Source organism: Motacilla alba, chromosome 2 (genome assembly GCF_015832195.1).
Source record: "Motacilla alba alba isolate MOTALB_02 chromosome 2, Motacilla_alba_V1.0_pri, whole genome shotgun sequence".
Taxonomy (NCBI): Eukaryota; Metazoa; Chordata; class Aves; order Passeriformes; family Motacillidae; genus Motacilla; species Motacilla alba.
The window spans coordinates 20214675-20233602 of record NC_052017.1 but is presented as its reverse complement, the minus strand read 5'-3'; the positions used below and the strand labels follow the sequence as shown (position 1 = coordinate 20233602).

Genomic DNA, 18928 nt, shown 5'->3' with positions numbered 1-18928 from the left:
GGGGAAATGAGGGAAAGGAAGGAAGTGCAGCCAGTGAGCCTGGATATGCCTCTTAACTTCTTGCTTAGGCAAGAATTTTCACCTCCAGTATCCCCGTGTGATTTGCACAACTTACACTGTGCAAACTGAAAAAGACTTGTAGCTGTATGTCAGTGTTGGTCACATCTTCTGATCACAAGGCCATCTAGTAGCACCTACAGCTTTTGTAGACTGCAGTTTTGTCTTTTAAGCAGTTCAGCCCCTGCCCAAACTAGTTTTTGTTTGGTTTTTTTTTTTTTAATTTATTCAGTCCATGTGGTGAGTTTAATCTCTGACTACAAGTAACAGGAAATGAGATCTGCCATGTAGGTCGGATTTCGGCAGAAGGGTATTTCCTCCAGATAGAAAGAAAACCTTTAATGCAGCCACAGCAGAACTGTAACTGTGGCCCTGCTGAGCGACCTTCAGATTAGATTAAACCAAAATTGTATACAGTGAGTACTGTAAGATCTGCCCAAGAAGCTGAGCACATGGTGCCTAGGCAGCACAGAGATGTCTTCTACCCTGGTTCTATTGCTAGCATTTGCAAATGAGTTACTTTAAAGCTAATATAAAACTATTTTATATCAGTTATGGATTGCAATTGCAAAAGTTACCATACTTAAGATATTCTCTTTCTCGCATTGGAAATGTCTACACATACCTATCAAACACACCAATATAATATCTACCCGAAAGTCTCTTGGAAAATAGTCTACAATAAAAAACTATAGTTGAAGAAGTTGTGAGATTTTGTAAGGATAAACTGAAAAAAAAAAAGGAAAGAATTAAAAGTTATATTGAAAGAAATCTAGGAAAAATATAACAGTGTAATTTTTGGCTACTTTTGGGGCCCCTTCCCCTTTCCTCTTTGCCTCAACTAAGAACAAAAGCTTTAGGTTTTTCTTAAGTTGAAACAAACTTTTTTTAGAAAAAGGACTGTGAAATTTAAGTGTTATATTTGCCAAGACAGCTTGGAGAGAGAAGCCTCAAAAAACCTAGCCTAAAAGGGCCAAGAAAGCCTAAAATAGTTATTTCTGAAGAAGAGAAATCTTCTTGCACAAGACGTATGCCAGAATGGACTGGCAGTGTCAAAATTCAGCGGTAGGGCGTTGGGCTTACTTAAAACTCCAGCAAATATGTTTCACATAATTCACCAGAAAAATACAATGGGAGATTGTTGGACTTGTCCATTGGGAACCCTGTGTGTCAGATGAAGTCCCTGAGGATGATTTTATCACAGTTTTGGTGCCACGTCAGATGTAGCACTCATCTCCAACAGTATAGGACGCTGTTGTTCAAAAGCTAGCAACATTAAACTCAAGTAATTAATTAACCTAAACTGTGAATAATTCACATTGTCATTGGCAGTCCAGGCTTCATGTATATTGTAGTACAATAGTATTGTGTCCTTCATCTGTGGGATAGCTCTCAAGATTCCTCTTGATATGACAGAAGTTGATTATTTTCAGAATACAACTACCAATCAGTGGCATTACCATATTCAGGGAAAACCATGCCTCTCCCTTTGAAATATCCTGACATCTGATCCATATGTTCTTTCGTCATGATGTGCTGGACTTACATGCTAGGCCTGGTAAATTCTGTCATGGAGTTTATAAAAAATGTCTGATCCATGTCAAGTAAACAGCTACAAACACTGGCAAAAGTCTGAGCTAGCAAAACTGAAACGTCTACAAAGCTCCTGAATACTTGTCAGGTCCTTTCTCCTGTCATCCTACACATGCTCTCTTCTGCCTAGTATGATATTCCCAAATTCCTTAGGAAAATTTCAGGTGGACAGTGAATTGTCTTTGTATTAGGAAACAAGACACTGTTCCACCTGAAAATGTATGGACACCTCTACTCTTCCAGACATTTGCTCTCTTCCTTCTCCAGCCATATGCATAATTTCTTCTGTATTTAACTAATTTTCTACTCAATTCCTTATGGTCCACAATATATTATGCATCTTAAATCTGGATCATCTTCTCTCCTTAATCTCAACTGGACAGAGTATATTTATGCTTGAAAATTAGGCATAGAGCTGGCATGGAAAAACAGAATGCCTTTTTAGAAACTCAGTCTTCTCAGCTTTGGGGTGTGTGCAGCACCACCTCTTCCCTTTGAAAGGAGCCAATTAATCCCAGAATGGTTAACACAATGTATGCTCAGTTTATGAGTCTCATTGGAACCAAGGACTTGGCACAAGAACTTGGACTGAGGAATCCACTAAAAACTTGGCCTTCAAGGAGCTAGTACTGTTCTGCTTGTCCTGGGCATCTCAAGGGAAGAATGGAACAATTGCTGCACGCAATTAATGATTCCATTGCTGTGTCCTGCCTCTTCCTCAGAAAGATCATCATTTCCTGGTATATCATGGCAAGAAAACATTATGCTGTTTATGCTTTGTGTAAGTGATGGAACTGGAGGAGAGAAAAGAATGAAATCACTTCTCAGATTTAATTGTTTTTTGGCTAGAGCAGCTCTTTAAGCAGTTTGAGTTGAAAAAAACTTGGCCAAAAAGAAGTAGTAAGTGTTTAACTGACAGGGTTCATTAATGGCATTCAAGAATCACTTCTTTTAGATTTTTTCAAAGAGAGGATGGATGGATGGATGGATGGATGGATGGATGGATGGATGGATGGATGGATGGATGGATGGATGACTCATCCTTGAAAAAGTTTGCAACCTAAAAATTTAAAACGGTGAACCAAGACAGGGCTTCCCATTGTAATGTGACAAGTAACTGTTCATCCACGCTGTTGACTTCTACCCGAACCAACAGTTTGCTGCAGGAATTGCAACCTACTGCTGAGCAAGGCCAAGATGGCCAGGTCAGCAGCGTGGCAAAGGACAGAAAGAAGCTACACACACTATGCACTTTGCATAGAATCTCCTGAAAACTTGAGCTGCTTAATTCAAATATTTCATCTGATATTCAAGTTGAATGGTCCTTATAAAGCGCCTATCATGATCCTTGAACAATTTCTTGGTCTTTGACAATATACAAATTTTATTAAACAAGGATGTGGAGATACAAAATTTCAAATTATCTATTTTGGGGTACCCAAAATCAAGACTGAGAGACTTTGTGTATTCTGAGAATTGGTTCTGCTTAAAGAGTTTCAGGTTGAACATTGAGCTTTATGCTATGCCAAATCTCTTCTCAGTTTGGAAAACCTCATTCTGTATGTCCCAGTCATTGCTAACTGTATTGCTACCATTCAGCAGTCAGTTCTGTTAAATTAAGTGAGACAGAGGGTCATTCTTAATTTGGTTTTTATGTTTGGTTTTTTTTTTTTTTTAAGAGATAGGTTATATAAATTGCAATACTTGTGATAGACCTCAAAAACTTCTGTTCCCTTCTCATGTTCCTAGACGTGTGCATGGTTTTTGAGACAGCCTCAGGGCACAGGACTGTAGTGGCTTTGAAAATGAGCACCTGATTTGGTACAGAAATGTCCTATTTTGATATAGAAAATTTCCTATTCTGGCAAAAAGAAACCATAGTAGAGAGGCACCTAATGCATGACAGTAATAATTCTTTGGAAATGTAAATCATGCGACGAGGTGGCTTGACTCATGTTCAAATCACTTCCTCAAGGATGAAACCCCTGCCAGTTTCATTATACATTAAAATAGAATATTTTAGACCAACTTGGTTGGTTTTGAGTACAGAGCCCAGTCATTTACTTGAAGAAATCAGCAGCTAGTCCTACCAATTTGATATGCTTTGCAACGCTGGCAATGACAATAGGCAACATAATTTTAAAAATAAATTTCATAAAAGAATTTGCCAGTTTGTTTATCAAGACAAAAATTAGTCAAGGAAGTTACCCACAACTGGAGATTTCAATGCTGGAACATTTAGATTTTCTGCAGTCTGGTAATATTCAGAAATCCAGATCAGCTTCTCCTAGTCAGAATGCAGGGAGATGCATTATCAGGGTTCAGAAAAAACATCACTCCCCTGGATGCACTGGCCCTTCTTGGGGGCTCCTCCTTACACTTGGCTCTCAGCTAAAGGGAGTGACTTATCCCAGCTGAAGATTAGAGCCAGAATCTTTTTTTTTTTTTAAACAGGGACCTTTCTGTTTTTAAAATCATAGCGGTCTTTGTGTTTTTAGGCCATGGCTGAAGGTGTTCTAAGACAGTGAAAGCCACAGCAGTCACTCAAGTGATAGGTCACAGCACTTACTCTGGCTGAGCACTGCAGGGTGTTCCTCTGATTCAGTTGTCTGTAGGATGTTCAGGCTCTTTTATTTCCTCATGTTAAAATGTGTCCCCATTGCCCAGAGTTTGTTTAATAGTCATGGTGCAGGGGATGTGTGAAGGAATGCCTCTACAGCCCCATGCATGCTCGGGCTTAGGGTTGCTGTATGGTACTGACACAAAAATTATTGTATTTGCATGGCAGGATGTTTTTTCATGGGTATTTAATCTTTATGTGTCTTTCTACACCTCCTGGAAGCAGAAACTTTAGAAAAAGGGCATAAATCTGATTAAGCATTCACATCTGTTTAGTCCAGGTTTATGTAACTGGAAAGCACATTCAATATTTGGACTAAATTACTCTTGTTTCTTACTGTTTAAATTAAATGGGAAATTAAAAAAATAAAAGAAGAAGTGAATGCCAGTCTTTTCAATGGTGTTTTCAGACCAACAGGTATTTTTGCAAGGAAATAATAGAAATTCTGTTACACGGACTTTTTAATTTTTAGCACAACCGATATGTAGTATAAAACCATTCAGGCACCCGTACCTTCTCTCTACGCATATCCACTTTCCCCATTAATAAAAGTTACACACAATAGAGGTGTCTTTTTGCTAAATTTCTACAACTTGATTCTGTATTTCGTTCTTGGCAGTAAACCAATACATAATTATCTGGGGGAAAAAAAAGGCCACAAAAAAAAAAGGCATTAAAGAAAATTTCAGTCTGAACTGAAACTCTTGTGATAAAAATACCTGTTTGTTTTTTCAAGAGTGCCATTACCTCTGATCTTCTGTAGAGGGATGTTGTGGGCTGACCAGGCAGTTGCATGACTGCACACTGGAATTGCAAGGGAAGGCATTACAGTAAACAGTACAGATGACAACTAGTAGTTTGTGAATAATTCCCAACATGGTGCTGAGTGATGCTCTTAGCTGTCTGTTCTTCATGTCAGAAATGGTCAACATCTCCATCAGCCACTGCCTCTGAGAGTCCCATAGTATTTTCTATGAAACTAGACATTACTGTGATTTCATTTCCATTCAAAGTACACTCTCTGTGATGTTTATGGCTACACTGAGACAGAGTCTGTTCTGAGAAGGACAGTAGAGATCCTTTTGCATTTCAAGGGAACATGTTTTAATCCCCCTGGGGGTTTGCAATGCAAATGTGCGTTAAATTTATTACAGCTTACAAGAAACTTACAGCTTCTTCCATTTGTGCATCTGTGTAAGTGCCAGCCAGCAAAAGGCACTTAAAGGTTTACTGTAGTACAACAGCCAACAATATCTGAACATTTCATAGTGAAACACAGAAATGAGGCAGGTGGCCAAGAGCACATATGGCAGCAGTGACATAAACATATGCAAATTACACTTGAAACATGAAGTGGGTGGGTCATATTTACTAAAACAAATACCTTGGATTTTAGGGGCAAAGCATTTTCTGAATGAGGATGATTCTTGCATATGTGTGCCATTGAAGATTTTGTGAAGTGTAAGTTGTGCTCTGTTAGGAAGAACAGATGGGGCACCAGCACACCTTTAAAAAACAACAGTCTACCAAAGCTATCAGTATTTCTGAGACAGCATCTGTAATCCGTGAGATTGTTGGTTATGTGCTGTTTTGCTTTTTGCCTACTCACAGAATGGGTATGTACTTCTGTGCCAGGGCTCTCAAAGGCTTACAGCTCAAACTTGATGGCTTAAATAGAGCTCTGAGAGGGCTGGGCAGCACAACAGCGTCCAGGCTGGGCTTTGGGAACCCTTAGCCTCAGGAATGCTGTGTGACCTCTGCCTCTTATTCAGTGGGTGAATGGAATGAGCTGTAGCCTGGGACTTACACTGCAAGCACTTCAGTAGCTCAACCTTGTCAGCTTCCTTTGCTTGACTAAGCCTCAGTGAACAAAAGAAATTAAAATCTCAAGGACTTACATTGAGATACAAACTGCATTCCTGCACTTCTGGTTGCCAAAAGAATGAAAGCAAAGCAGAATTTCCTTCAAAAAAACCCAAGATCTTTAATAAAATACATAGGTTCACATTCTTCCTTGTAAAGTACATTACCTGAAGTACAATAGTTGACTACTGTGAATTCGGGTGTGAAGATTACTTTTTTTTCTACCCACTGTTCATGTTCAGGTTTACCAGAACTTCCAGTGAAGATATTTCTTCCTGCAGGACTGCAAACTAAAAAGAATCAAAAATCAATGGTAGTTTTGCATCCCCTAAGTGCTGAAGCAATACATTGCAGATAATATGTCCACAATGTATCACTCACTTCCCACAGCAGAGAGAAAAAAAGGTGTCCCTTACCTAATGTGCCAGAGCAGAATTTCAGAATGTGAGTCGTGCTTTGGCCACTCAAGTTTAAAGTTATCCAAATGGCAGAGATTCTGTCATCTTCCTTAAGCAACCATAGCATTCATGCTGAAAAAATCTGCTGCTACTCAAAGTTTTTCTCTCAACTTTTATGCCATTGCTATTGCCCTGTACTACCTACATCACTCTTTTCCATTGCTGGTAGCCCCATTTTGATAGTAAAATTGCTCTTAAAGCACTGGAATTTTTGTCTAGCCTTTTATTTTACACACGTATTTAGAGATCATAGTTAATGAACAATTATCATTTTGCCAGGTGCTCTCCTGACCATATGCATACTAAAATTATTAGCAAAGTCTGTTTGGTACGGAAATGGAGAAACAAACCTTTGTTAAAACCAAGCCCGCTACTATCCTAGTTATTTTCCAGGAGCAAGATCCTGGATGCAGCATTTTCAATAATGTACTGTCCACACAAAACCCCCCCAAATTATTCCTGGGATCAATGTTACAATAATGGCAGAATTAGGCCTTAGGCATGTACCTGCTTACCCAGCTACAAGAAATACATATTTACCCTGTAAAGTTCGTGCCTTAATCATAGCAGCTGAGATTGCTATCATGGGAGGCAACTAAAGAAAACACATACATTATTTTTCTGGCTGTTTATTTTGAACACTCGGCAGCCCTTTGTGAATAGTTAGCATAATTTTTCCCTGATCTTACTCTTTCAGAAAGCTCAAAAGGAAGGGAAAGGTTCTTAGAAAGATATAGATATATACATACATCATACCTATAGAGGGGTTTTAATAGGTTATTCGGAGTATTTTGCCAGGCCTGTGACATTAAACTTGCCAACTCTTTCTTACAGCCACCACGCTCATTCTGTAGCGGGACAACGAGATGAGAGATGAGATTGGGAAACCCAGCGCCCATTTTCGCGACGCCGAAGATGCCGCGGCTGTCAGCCCGTCCTCCCCGGGCGCGCCGTGCCGGGGTTCCCCGCGCTCCCCGTGTGGGACACCGCCCTGCCACGTCCCGCAGCCCCAGCGGAAGCCTGCCAGCCTCTGGGGACTCAGCCGCAGCACAAGCTGCCGCCCACCCTCCGCGCCCCGCCGGCCGAGCTCAGCCGCCCCGTTCACCGCCTTTGTGTCGGCGGCCGCCGCCCCTTCCCCGCGGGCGGGGCGGAGCGGGGCGGGTCCGCGGGGCGGGTTCGCGGCGCCCATAAGAAGGAGCCCCGGCCGCGGCCACCGCCCTTCTTCGCCGCGGACCCCGGTCGTCCCGCTCCGCTCCCGGATTACAAAGCCCGCGCTGCCGTCGCTATGAGCATCAGCACGAAAAACTCCTCGTACCGGCGCATGTTCGGCGGGGGCAGCCGCCCCAGCACCGGCACCCGCTACATCACGTCCAGCAGCCGGTACTCGCTGGGCAGCGCCCTGCGGCCCAGCAGCGCCCGGTACGTGTCCGCCTCGCCCGGCGGCATGTACGCCACCAAGACGACGTCGGTGCGGCTGCGGAGCAGCATGCCGCCCATGCGGCTCCACGACTCCGTGGATTTCTCCCTGGCCGACGCCATCAACACGGAGTTCAAGGCGAACCGCACCAACGAGAAGGTTGAGCTGCAGGAGCTTAATGACCGCTTCGCCAACTACATCGACAAGGTGCGCTTTCTGGAGCAGCAAAACAAGATTTTGCTGGCCGAGCTGGAGCAGCTCAAGGGCAAGGGCACGTCCCGCCTGGGCGACCTCTACGAGGAGGAGATGCGGGAGCTGCGGCGACAGGTGGACCAGCTCACCAACGACAAGGCACGAGTGGAAGTGGAGCGGGACAACCTCGCCGACGACATCATGCGGCTGCGGGAGAAGTGAGTGTGCCTGGGGAAGGCGGGTTCGGGCTCCCGCCGCGTCCCGCTGCCTCCTCGCCGTCCTGTCCCGTGGCGCGGAGGCAGCCCCTGAGCATCCCGGGCGGGCTGGGCGGGGGGATTTGGGGGACCCCCGCTCCCTCCTCACCGCCGTCTTGCCCCTTCCAGGTTGCAAGAGGAGATGCTTCAGAGGGAGGAGGCCGAGAACACCCTGCAGTCCTTCAGACAGGTTAGCGGTGGTGGAGGAGGGAGGGGCCCGAGGAGGTGGCTGTGCCTGGGGCGGAGGGTGGGAGTGCAGGAGTTTGCTTTCCGTGCACAAAGAGGTTCGTCAGTTCTCACGCAAGCCCTCCGTGTTTTCTTTAGGGGGATGCTGCAGTCTGAGGGGAGGGGAGGTAAACTATTGTCCTACTTTATCCAAGTCTAGCCCGTTTTACAAAAAACACCCCAACGTGGAATCACTTTCCGATCCAATAAAAGTGAAAAGGGGCCATCTGCTCGCTTGGCTGAAGGGTATTAATGGTTTCTATGGGATTCACCGTGGAATGCAGATACAGGCATTATGGCAAGTGTGGTGGCAGCAGATTGAAATAATAGATCCCTTTGTGTTGGAGGGGAGGGCGCAGTGGGCTGCATTCTTACTAAATGTGTAATGGTGCGGGAATATTTCTAGCGAAATGTGTCTGTTATGAGCCAGTTTTTGTAGAAAACAGAACTCCTTTTTGATGAATCACTGGTCAGTGCATTACTGGGCAACAGTTTCAAATTTAAGGTTTTTTATGTGGGTGTTGTCTGCTGACAAGAAGTAGACAATATGTTCCTTGGGGCGAGGTCACAGGATTGAGCTTGCGTCCTCTGGGTGTCCATTAAGAACGTGGAATTTAATCCTCTGTAAAACAAAGATGTTAACCTAGGAAACAAGTTGTGTTAGAGTTTAGTCTTTGTAGGATGCCGTGATGTTATCCAGATAAAGTAAATCTACATGACAACCAGAAACAACTGTGCAAACAGTGTTCTAAAATTCTCAAGCTCAAGTTTTCACTTGTGCAAAAACAGCTTTCAACTTAGATTAAGCCTTGTTTGGACTAAGAGATATTTAGGAATGTGCCTTCTCAAAACAAGGTCTCTTCCCTAAAACTCCTGGTGTAAAACAACATTGCTAGCATTCTTTCAGACTGGAAGTGACTGGCCTTATCACCGGCAGCTGGGTACAGGCTGACTTTGTCCCAGAGCTCTTCATAGACATTAACAGAAGTCACTGTTCAGGAAATCAGCACTTGATTGCGTTTCCCTGGGAAAGGCTTTTGACTGCAGTATATTTACAGTCCTTGAAGGACAGCAGGTGTGTTCAAGAGATAGTGTGGGGAAACTGAAACACCTACTCCCATTCAGAGCCTGGGAATTCAGTCTCCACTGGCATTCTGGAGACAGAAGTTTTAAACAACTGTCTGAGATACTGCCTTAATTTAAGCTTATGCGTTTGGTGTTGGTTTGTTTTTTTTTATTTTGAGTGCTAAGACAATTTAATGTAGTGTGAAGTTCTATGAAGGAGCATTTAACTGAAGTTTTACAGAACCTCATCTACTCTGATTCATTGCTGAATTCAGTTGAAGGATCAATTGACCTAAGGCTGGCTTTTACATGATCTTTCATATTTAGTTGGTGCACTTTGGGCATGTCTGCATTTCAATCCAGTTGAATCTTATGGAGGCCCTGGGCTTTAAAGTGAGTTTGGCTTGGTGTGCATACCCCACACTGGTTATCCAGCTCTTCCCTGTATTTGGAAAGGGGTCACTCAAAAGCTCAGACTCCAGCAGATGTGTGCATGCAGGACAGTCAGAACTGGATCCATTTAACCTCCTAAATTGTTGCTTATGCATAAGAAATGCAAATCATTGTCTATGCAAACTCTGCACTAAATCCACCAATGATATAACTGGTGCATGCTGGTGGGCTTGATTTGAACATAAGTCATACCTAATTTTTTTCCTTACTGGCAAGGATGGAGTTAACATGTTAGGTTTTGAAACCTCAATCTGTTTAAGTGCAAGTTTTGTTCTTCTGAAAGTGAAATTAAATTCACAGAGCACTAAAGCTGAAATATCCTGTTGTGCTTTCCATTTTAAAACAATGCACAGCTTTCTATTAAAACATTATATTTTTCCACTGGAAAGTTGTATAATTTTATAGATTTGGATCACTTCAGCAGGTGCTTTGCTGTTCTGATGTATCATCAAAGATACTTTTTATTTGATGGAGCAGTTGTGTACTTCAGTATTTTAAAATAAAGAATGAATATTTCAACTTAAGCTTTTATTTCTAAAAGCTGCCAGTTTCAGAGACTGTTCAGCTCATAGGTACTGAATTTCAATTTATTTCTTCTGGACAAAGATATGATTTTACTCATATGCTGAGGGATGTTCTGCTGAGGGATCAAGTATATGTGAAAGTTCTGTGAGGACTTTACTTTTGGGGCAGGACAAGCATCACAGTGAGAAAGTGACTGCAGCTTTGCCAGCTAGTCTAGCAGCAAGGAATAGGTTCTGAACCTGTGACAAGCCTAACAGGTCAGGTCCTGGCTAACATGAGGTTTGTCTAAAGTAAACAGGGATGCTCAACCCTGCAAAGTGTGTGGCTTGCATTGAGGAAGCTCCTAGGATAAAATCAGCACGTACTCCAACTTGTACTTGTTTGTTCAGGCTACAAGGAACCAATTCATTTACATGGTTCTCCACATATCTGGGAACTACTGAAACATGGAATTTTAGTGATAGGGAATACATAAATTATAGCATATAGTAAAGTACATGCCACACATTGTGTTCTGAGTTTAAATTGCTTTCACTTTACTATAAGGTCCTAAAATCCTGTAGCTATTCAGTTGTTATTAAAAAAAATAGCCTTCAGGGTGAAGATTTCTGCAAAATCCTCTAGAAAATCTTTGGATGTCTGGCCAGTTATGTAAACATGTTGGGTCATAGCCATGTAATTTTCTGCCAGAATGATCATGAGGGGTTTTGGGGGGAGGAGAACAAATTAATTAGGAAATTCTTTCCCTGAACTGAAAAACAGAGCTGATATGAACTGTAGGTATATAACTGGAATTGATAGAAAAGTTATGGAATGGTGCATGAAAGGGATATTTTGCTGGATAAAGTAAACAGAATAATTCTTCTGGAGCAAGAACCTTGCACCAGAGTAGGAGTGATCCAAGGAAAGGCTTTCTAGGAGTCTGAAGAAAACACTCCTTATTTCAAATGTGCCATAATAAAGAGAGCTGCTGATTAGGAATGCTTATGCTTTGGGCAATCCAAAATAGCTTTAGAGTAAGCTGTGAGAACCTGATATGTTAATACCCTGTGAGCAGAAGCATGTGGCTGTGTATGTAACTAGCGTGAAAGGAACAATCTTCCCCTTTGCAAACTAAATGCCTTACACATTCAAAATGAAAGAAGTTGCCAATCAATGTTTAGTCTTATGTTTTTGAACTAATTCAAGTTGCTCCCTTATAACATTCATGACGTGTCTTCTGTTATGCTCTAAATGAATTTTTGCTGTTGATTAAGACTATCTCTGTGCAGCAAAAGGTGGAGTCTTTGCCAGCAACTGTGAGGGTGTAGGCAATGATGAGTAGCTCAGTTTGTGTTTATGCTCACACCTTCTTTTTCTCAAGGGACATCTGTTGACCTGCATTGTGAATACTGCAGTTCTGATACATACCTTACCAGCTTTAGACGTATGCTTTAAAAGTGTGGTCTGTGGACCTAAGGGGCTCTGTGCTTTTTCACCAAGGAGTCCATAAGTTAAGCCCACTGATAGGCCTGACAGCACATGTGTTGCACTTTTAAGCCCCACTGAAGAGTGGAAGTTTGCAAAGTGCAACTCTTTGTCAGTGTATTCAAGCTAGAAGCACTTACTGCGGACTTCTGACTCAAGTACTTGAAGGATTTACACCCACGATGATCTGTGTGCTCTTAATCATGCTTAGCAGCATGCCAGCAAAGATGTAATCAACATATGTGGTATAGTTTTCAAATTCACAATAAAGGTGCATATCTAAGGTTTAAGCTAAGGTAGGAGGTGGCAAAAAGGCTTTTTACAGCTCTTGGTTTCCTATTGTCTTGCCAAAAAGCTCAGATGTAGCATCAGCCTGTGTGCTGCTGAACTTGCTGTAAGAGACTTCTCAACATCAGTTTTGCAAGATTATGAATTGTTCTTCTCTCTGGTCAGGATGTTGACAATGCCTCTCTGGCACGTCTTGATCTTGAGCGCAAAGTTGAGTCCCTGCAAGAGGAGATTGTCTTCTTGAAGAAACTTCATGATGAGGTAAGCTGAGAAATGAAGTCTGTGTTTAGATGCAGACTGTCTAGCAAGGAAGGTCTTTGCTGGTTCTGTCCCAGAGTCCCCACCTGTGTATGATCTGAGTGCTTTTGTGCAATAATGTTGAGTGTCTGCTTCTCTCTAAGGAAATCCGAGAATTGCAGGCCCAACTCCAGGAACAGCACATTCAAATTGATATGGATGTTTCTAAGCCTGACCTTACTGCTGCCCTGCGTGATGTTCGCCAACAGTATGAAAGTGTTGCTGCTAAGAATCTTCAGGAAGCTGAAGAGTGGTACAAGTCCAAAGTAAGTAAAATGCATCAGGCACTGGAACTAATTCTGTTTAACAGCTTTGCTGTAGCACTTGCTGTTCCCTCTGTCTCTCTAATGGACATGAACATAACCATTACACAAAGTCTTTTTTTAAACAGTCTAGTCTGACTAGACCCTTCTAGTCTGGGAAGGGTACAACTAGACCCTTCTAATCTAGTCTAGACCCTTCTAGTCTGGGAAGGGTACAACTGAAAACATTATGTGCCATGACTACAGCAGCAAAGTAATGGGTGCACACTGGGAGTCTTTCCTGTCCTGGAGAAATTAGTGAAAAGATGGGAAATGTACAGGGCAGGAAAACAAGTATGAAGGTTTGCTATGAATTTCAATATAACATTTAGAATTAGAGAGGCACTTTAAGAGTAATACTAATATTTAAGCATTTCAGGTGTTAAACCTTGTAATACCTTCAGTTGTCCTCAACTGCTGTGTACACAGAAGGTCTGTTTCACTGTTTTTGTTGAAGTGTTATGCTAACCAGACTGGGGTTTTCCAGTTTGCAGATCTCTCTGAAGCTGCTAACAGGAACAACGATGCCCTGCGCCAGGCCAAGCAGGAAGCCAATGAGTACCGCAGACAAATCCAGTCTCTCACCTGCGAAGTTGATGCTCTTAAGGGAAGCGTAAGTAGAAGACAGCAGTAGTTCTTCATTGCAGCTTTAAGCACTGCGCTGCACTGCAGTTTAATTGTTAATCTGGATGTGAATGCAGGTAATCTGCCATGCAATTCAGCAGTACATATAATCGTTTTGAAAAGGATGCTGTGGGCTCAATTTGTGTGTATGCACAGCAGATTGATACACTGAATCAGTCTTAAGCTGTAAACAATAAGTTCATTCTCTTGCTATAATATTCACTGTTTATTTAGCACTTTCTGAAAGTGTTTATACTTTGTCTGTCAGGTACAGATAAAGTTATAAAAAAAACCTGGAGGAGCAGTGAAAGGTGCAAATTGTGCTGTTGCTAAAACATGACTCCTTTAAAGACAGGCTTGAAATGGATGTAACAGTGTTCAGCACACCTGCAAATCTCTACTAAGGACTGCCTGCATGCTGACTTGAGCTGCATGTGTTGGGCTTACTGTAAAGCATGGCTTTACCACCTGGCACAACAAATATGTGGCACACCTCAGATCACGCCGCAGAATAATGTTCCTTGACTTTGCAAAGGGAAGATAAGGAGATAACAAATTTGGGACATGTCTGGGCATTTTCAGAAAGGATGCTAATGTAACACAGCTTTCCTTCTTTAAAATGTTGAGGGTCTTGAGGGTGGGGAAGAGTCACTGAACTGCAGCAGTGCTTGATTTCACTATTCTCTTTCAGAATGAGTCCCTGGAGCGCCAAATGCGTGAAATGGAGGAGAATTTTGCTGTTGAAGCTGCTAACTACCAAGACACTATTGGGCGTCTGCAGGATGAGATTCAGAACATGAAGGAAGAAATGGCTCGCCATCTCCGCGAGTACCAGGACCTGCTGAATGTAAAGATGGCTCTTGATATTGAAATTGCCACCTACAGAAAACTGCTGGAAGGTGAAGAGAGCAGGTAATTACATGCAAACACTTTTCTAAAGCCAGAAATTACTAGAAGATACTTTATACTATATCTGATTTTATCAATTTCTTTTTTCCTTCAGGATTAACATGCCTATTCCAACCTTTGCTGCTTTGAACCTGAGAGGTAAGCTGTTTCTGCTATTTCAGTTTAGGCAGGTGCTCTATCATTAGCATGAGGGTTCTGCATCGTTCCTTTTATGCTGGTTTTTGAACTTGTATAAGTGCAGTTGGTTGTGAATACTCTTCTTGGATCCAACTACAGTATTTTCAACTACTTAACCTTGGATGGTAGCAGCTCTTTTGTTCCTGGACACATTTTTAAATATTGGTACATAGCAAGTAATTAGTTTGGATTCCTGTTGTAAGTGCTTTAAGGGGCACAGAGAGAAAAATGTAGAAGACCTGGCTTATTCAGAGCAGTGCACTTCTCTGTATACTAAATTAAGATTCTGAAAGTAGACACTAAAATCTGTTACACCTCATTTCTTTGAGGAGGCACTTCATCTAGACTATTGGTAATAATACATCTTCTTCTGCAGAAACCAACATTGAGTCTCAGCCAATGGTTGACACTCACTCAAAGAGAACACTTCTAATTAAGACCGTCGAAACTAGAGATGGACAGGTTGGTGGTAACTTTAATTTTATTTCTATCACAGCTGGTAACCTTAAATTCTTAAGTTTGCCTACTGCTTACTGCAGCTTGTATGTGGTATTAAGTATTGAGTAGAACAGCAACTGGCATTCCAAGCTGTGTGAACATACAGGTATAGCAAACAGGTTTCTCTGGAAAAAAAAATCAAAATTCATCTGATAGTAAAACTTTAAGTTGGTGACTGTTACCTGTGTATTGAATATTTAAGTTCAGCTGAGTTAGAAAATTCTCAACAGATTCCTTAGGAAAACATGTGACAATAAACAGAGATTCTTCACCTGCTTAGGATAAGATGCTGTTGTTGGTGTAAGTAAATAAAACTTTAATGGTTTCTGTATTTTATTTATGAACTAGAATTTCTCATAATGAGAGCTGATACCCACTTGTTCACATTTTGGAAGTGGATGTTCCACTTCTAACTTTTAAAAAACCCACAAAAGTCTTCCTACTAAAACTTAACGCAAGTGTTTCTGTTTTTCATTAGGTTATTAATGAAACTTCCCAGCATCATGATGACTTGGAGTAAAGCTGAAGATGCATACTTACTAAAGGAGAAATTCTTACCAGCAAGATTGAAAAAGTCCATGTCTTAAAGGAAGAAACAGCTTTCAAGTGCCTTTCTGCAGTTTTTCCATGAGCGCAAGATGATTATGCTAGGAAATAGGTCTTAGATCTTGCAAACTGACTCTCCCTGAAGGATTAGAGTTTACATTGGAGTCTAGTTTACAAATAGCAATATCTTGTGCTGCAATACTGTTTTTAAGTATCTGAATTCAATAAAACTGCTTTTTCCAGCACAGTATGAGCAACCTGTCGCTACTTCAATAAATCTTTGGAAAATGGCTCTTGATGTGTTCTAATTTGTTAACTTCATGACTTTCTGGAAAGCCATAACAACATAATGCTGGAATTATTATACGGTTGACATCTTTAGTACTGGCTGTGTGGAATGCTGTTTTTTCAGTTTAACTAGATAAACTGTCTTACTTACTTACTGCTTAGGTTTTGGAACCAATTAAAATGGATTATAACTGGCAGATGCATAATGTATTATGATATCACTTGAATAAAATATGATACTTCAAGCTAATAAATATTAATCTTGCTTCCATATACTAGTTAATGCAGTTACTAAATGTCAGAATGCCTGAAGTACCTTAAAACTTGGCTTTATAAAACATAGTACTTATGTAGCAGAGAAATAGTTCGTGTGAGCCCTTATCTCAGACAGCACCTTGCAAAGTTAACAGCTGACTTGGTGCATTAACTTATTTTTCCAGGAAAAGCTAGTTCCCAAAGGCTTGTTGGTATTACAGAAGCTACATGAAGGCTTTGGCTGGAGTGGGGGTTAGGAGAGACTAACTTGCCCTTTTGCTGACTATTCTAGTATTTAAACCCCTTTTAAAACAGGAGAGCCACCATGCTTGGTGTTGTCTGCTGAACATCAGTGTAAAGAATGGGAACAAGGAAGTTCCACTCTCCCTTGCCATAGTCTTCCAGGAGGCAGCAGTGGAAGTTGATGTCCTCTCTGAACACTTAAGTTTTCTCCTGCAGAGCAACATATTTCTCAAGTTTAAACACAATGAAGAGCCACAGCAGAGCCCCTTGAAAGTACCTATTGTGTTCTGCATTACTTCTGCAACGTCTGCTTTCTGTAAGCTTTTACTGAGATACAGATTTTCTGGAATGAGGAACTGCAAACTGAAATTTTTAGTTAATATAATAGCATTCAGGGTATGGGTAGAACTTCCTTGTTGTACAGATATGCTAGATATTTGGGAATTATCTCTAAGAAAAACTTACTGTTACCTCCACATGATAGGGATGAAAACAGTTTACCCCTTTTCCATCCTTACCTTTGCTCAAGTGTGTGACTAACTGGATCTAGTGTAGCTATTGGAGGGGGGGTGGGGGCAGTAGGAGGCTGCTTTTCACTTGGGGTGTGCTGAAATCCTCTGCAGCTCCAACAAACAGGTGCTTTATGTGCTCCCCAAGAGAAAAGTCCTGCAGCTGGTCCAGTGTTTGTTCTGGTGATGCCCTTCATGCAAAAAGGGGCAGAAGTGACTCTGAGGAGTGTGCCTGGACCCAAGCTTCAGCAACAGCTTTTGCCTCAGCAAAGCAGAACAGATTCAACCTGGTTCACCATGTGGTGGGTAGGATAGTCTCACTAGAAACTGAGAGTGAAGCCAGCCTTTTTCATGTTGCAGAGATTACAGACACCAGGTTTTCTACTACCTTTCAACATGAGACTGATTTTAAAAAAAGCACAAATGAGCTTTCATGGGTAGTATTTTCTGTGATAATAACAGCTGTGGGCATGTGCAATATCTAATTTTGAGCACTTTATGGGTGTGAGTGTCAACAACCTTTCGGGACAAGTGGAATAAAGGGCTGATGTCCTGCCTGTTGCAAACTACTTCAGTCTTTCTCTGGATCTAGTTATTGAAAAAGTTGAGCCAATGCTAAAAATAATTTCTTGTCCCTAAAGCAATGTCATAGCCCTGGCTGGTGGCATCTGGCAGTCTATGGGTAGGAGATGTGGGCACCCTTGGTGGCTGTGGGCAGAGACCCACAGCACAGTGTGCTTTTTGAAATGCACATTGACCTCTGGAGCTGAGATAGTCTTTCAGATATTGCTTCCACTCTGCCACCAGCTACCTGGCTCAGTGTTTTCTCGTCTTTGATTATTTCACTCAGTAGATTAAAGAAGTGCCTATATCAAGCACTGACTGCAGCAAAGGAGTTATTCCTGGCTCTTCAGTGTTTAGGGTTACTCAGAACACAGAGAAGCATGTGGCAGAGCTCTCAGTCCTGGGAATAAATAGAAAAATAAATAAAAAATAAATAAACCCAGTTGCTAAGGGGATAAGAAAAATGCAAAAAACCTCAAAAACCTGCACCCCTGCGAGAGAAAGAGCACCCTCATGGTGGAAATGAGAGTGGACACTGGCTATGTAAACTTCTGTGTTTGATCTAGGAGCACCAGCCTTATGCTCATATATAATTACTGAAAGCTGCTTAGTGCTGAGCCAGCAGCTGACCTCAGAACTGTATTTCACACCCTAGTAACTGCAGGCAGCAGCTGCACAGAGTGGGGCAGCCCCCACTGATGGCTAGGCACTTGTCCTGCCCCCCAGTGAGCCCCACCAAGCTGCTCCTGTGAGCTTACACAGGGAGCGCCTCCAAATATACGAGTTGTTCCCACAGTCAACAACAATAATCCTCCAGATGACTGAGAATCCTCATATTTAGTTTCTTTTCCTCATGTAGCCAGAACTTTGTTTTCTCTCTCTCTCTCTTTTTCTTTTTCTTTTTTTTTTTTTTTAAATAATCTTGTAAAACCACGGAAACCACGGAAACTGTTAGCGGTGACTCCATATTCCAAGCCCCTGGGAACATGTAGCTAATCCAGCTCTCCTGCCATCCAGTCGGTCTGTTTTTGTACACAGCAAATATACTTTTCCCTTCCCTCTGCCCCCCTCCCTCCTTGCCTCACTCCCTCCTTCTTTTTCTTCTTTTTCCCTCTCCTCTCCTCTCCTCTCCTCTCCTCTCCTCTCCTCTCCTCTCCTCTCCTCTCCTCTCCTCTCCTCTCCTCTCCTCTCCTCTCCTCTCCTCTCCTCTCCTCTCCTCTCCTCTCCCTTTCTCTCTAA

The 18928-nt window shown here is 42.0% G+C and overlaps 1 protein-coding gene across 1 annotated transcript; it reads left to right on the top strand.

The window, feature by feature from the left end:
* Positions 1-7795: 7795 nt before the first annotated feature.
* On the top strand, positions 7796-16368 carry VIM (vimentin). The gene is made up of 9 exons (XM_038128441.1): positions 7796-8418; positions 8584-8644; positions 12643-12738; positions 12879-13040; positions 13564-13689; positions 14392-14612; positions 14704-14747; positions 15163-15248; positions 15763-16368. Exons 1-9 carry the CDS (start codon positions 7877-7879, stop codon positions 15802-15804), a joined length of 1380 nt encoding a protein of 459 aa, XP_037984369.1. The 5' UTR covers positions 7796-7876; the 3' UTR covers positions 15805-16368.
* The last annotated feature ends 2560 nt before the right edge of the window (positions 16369-18928 follow it).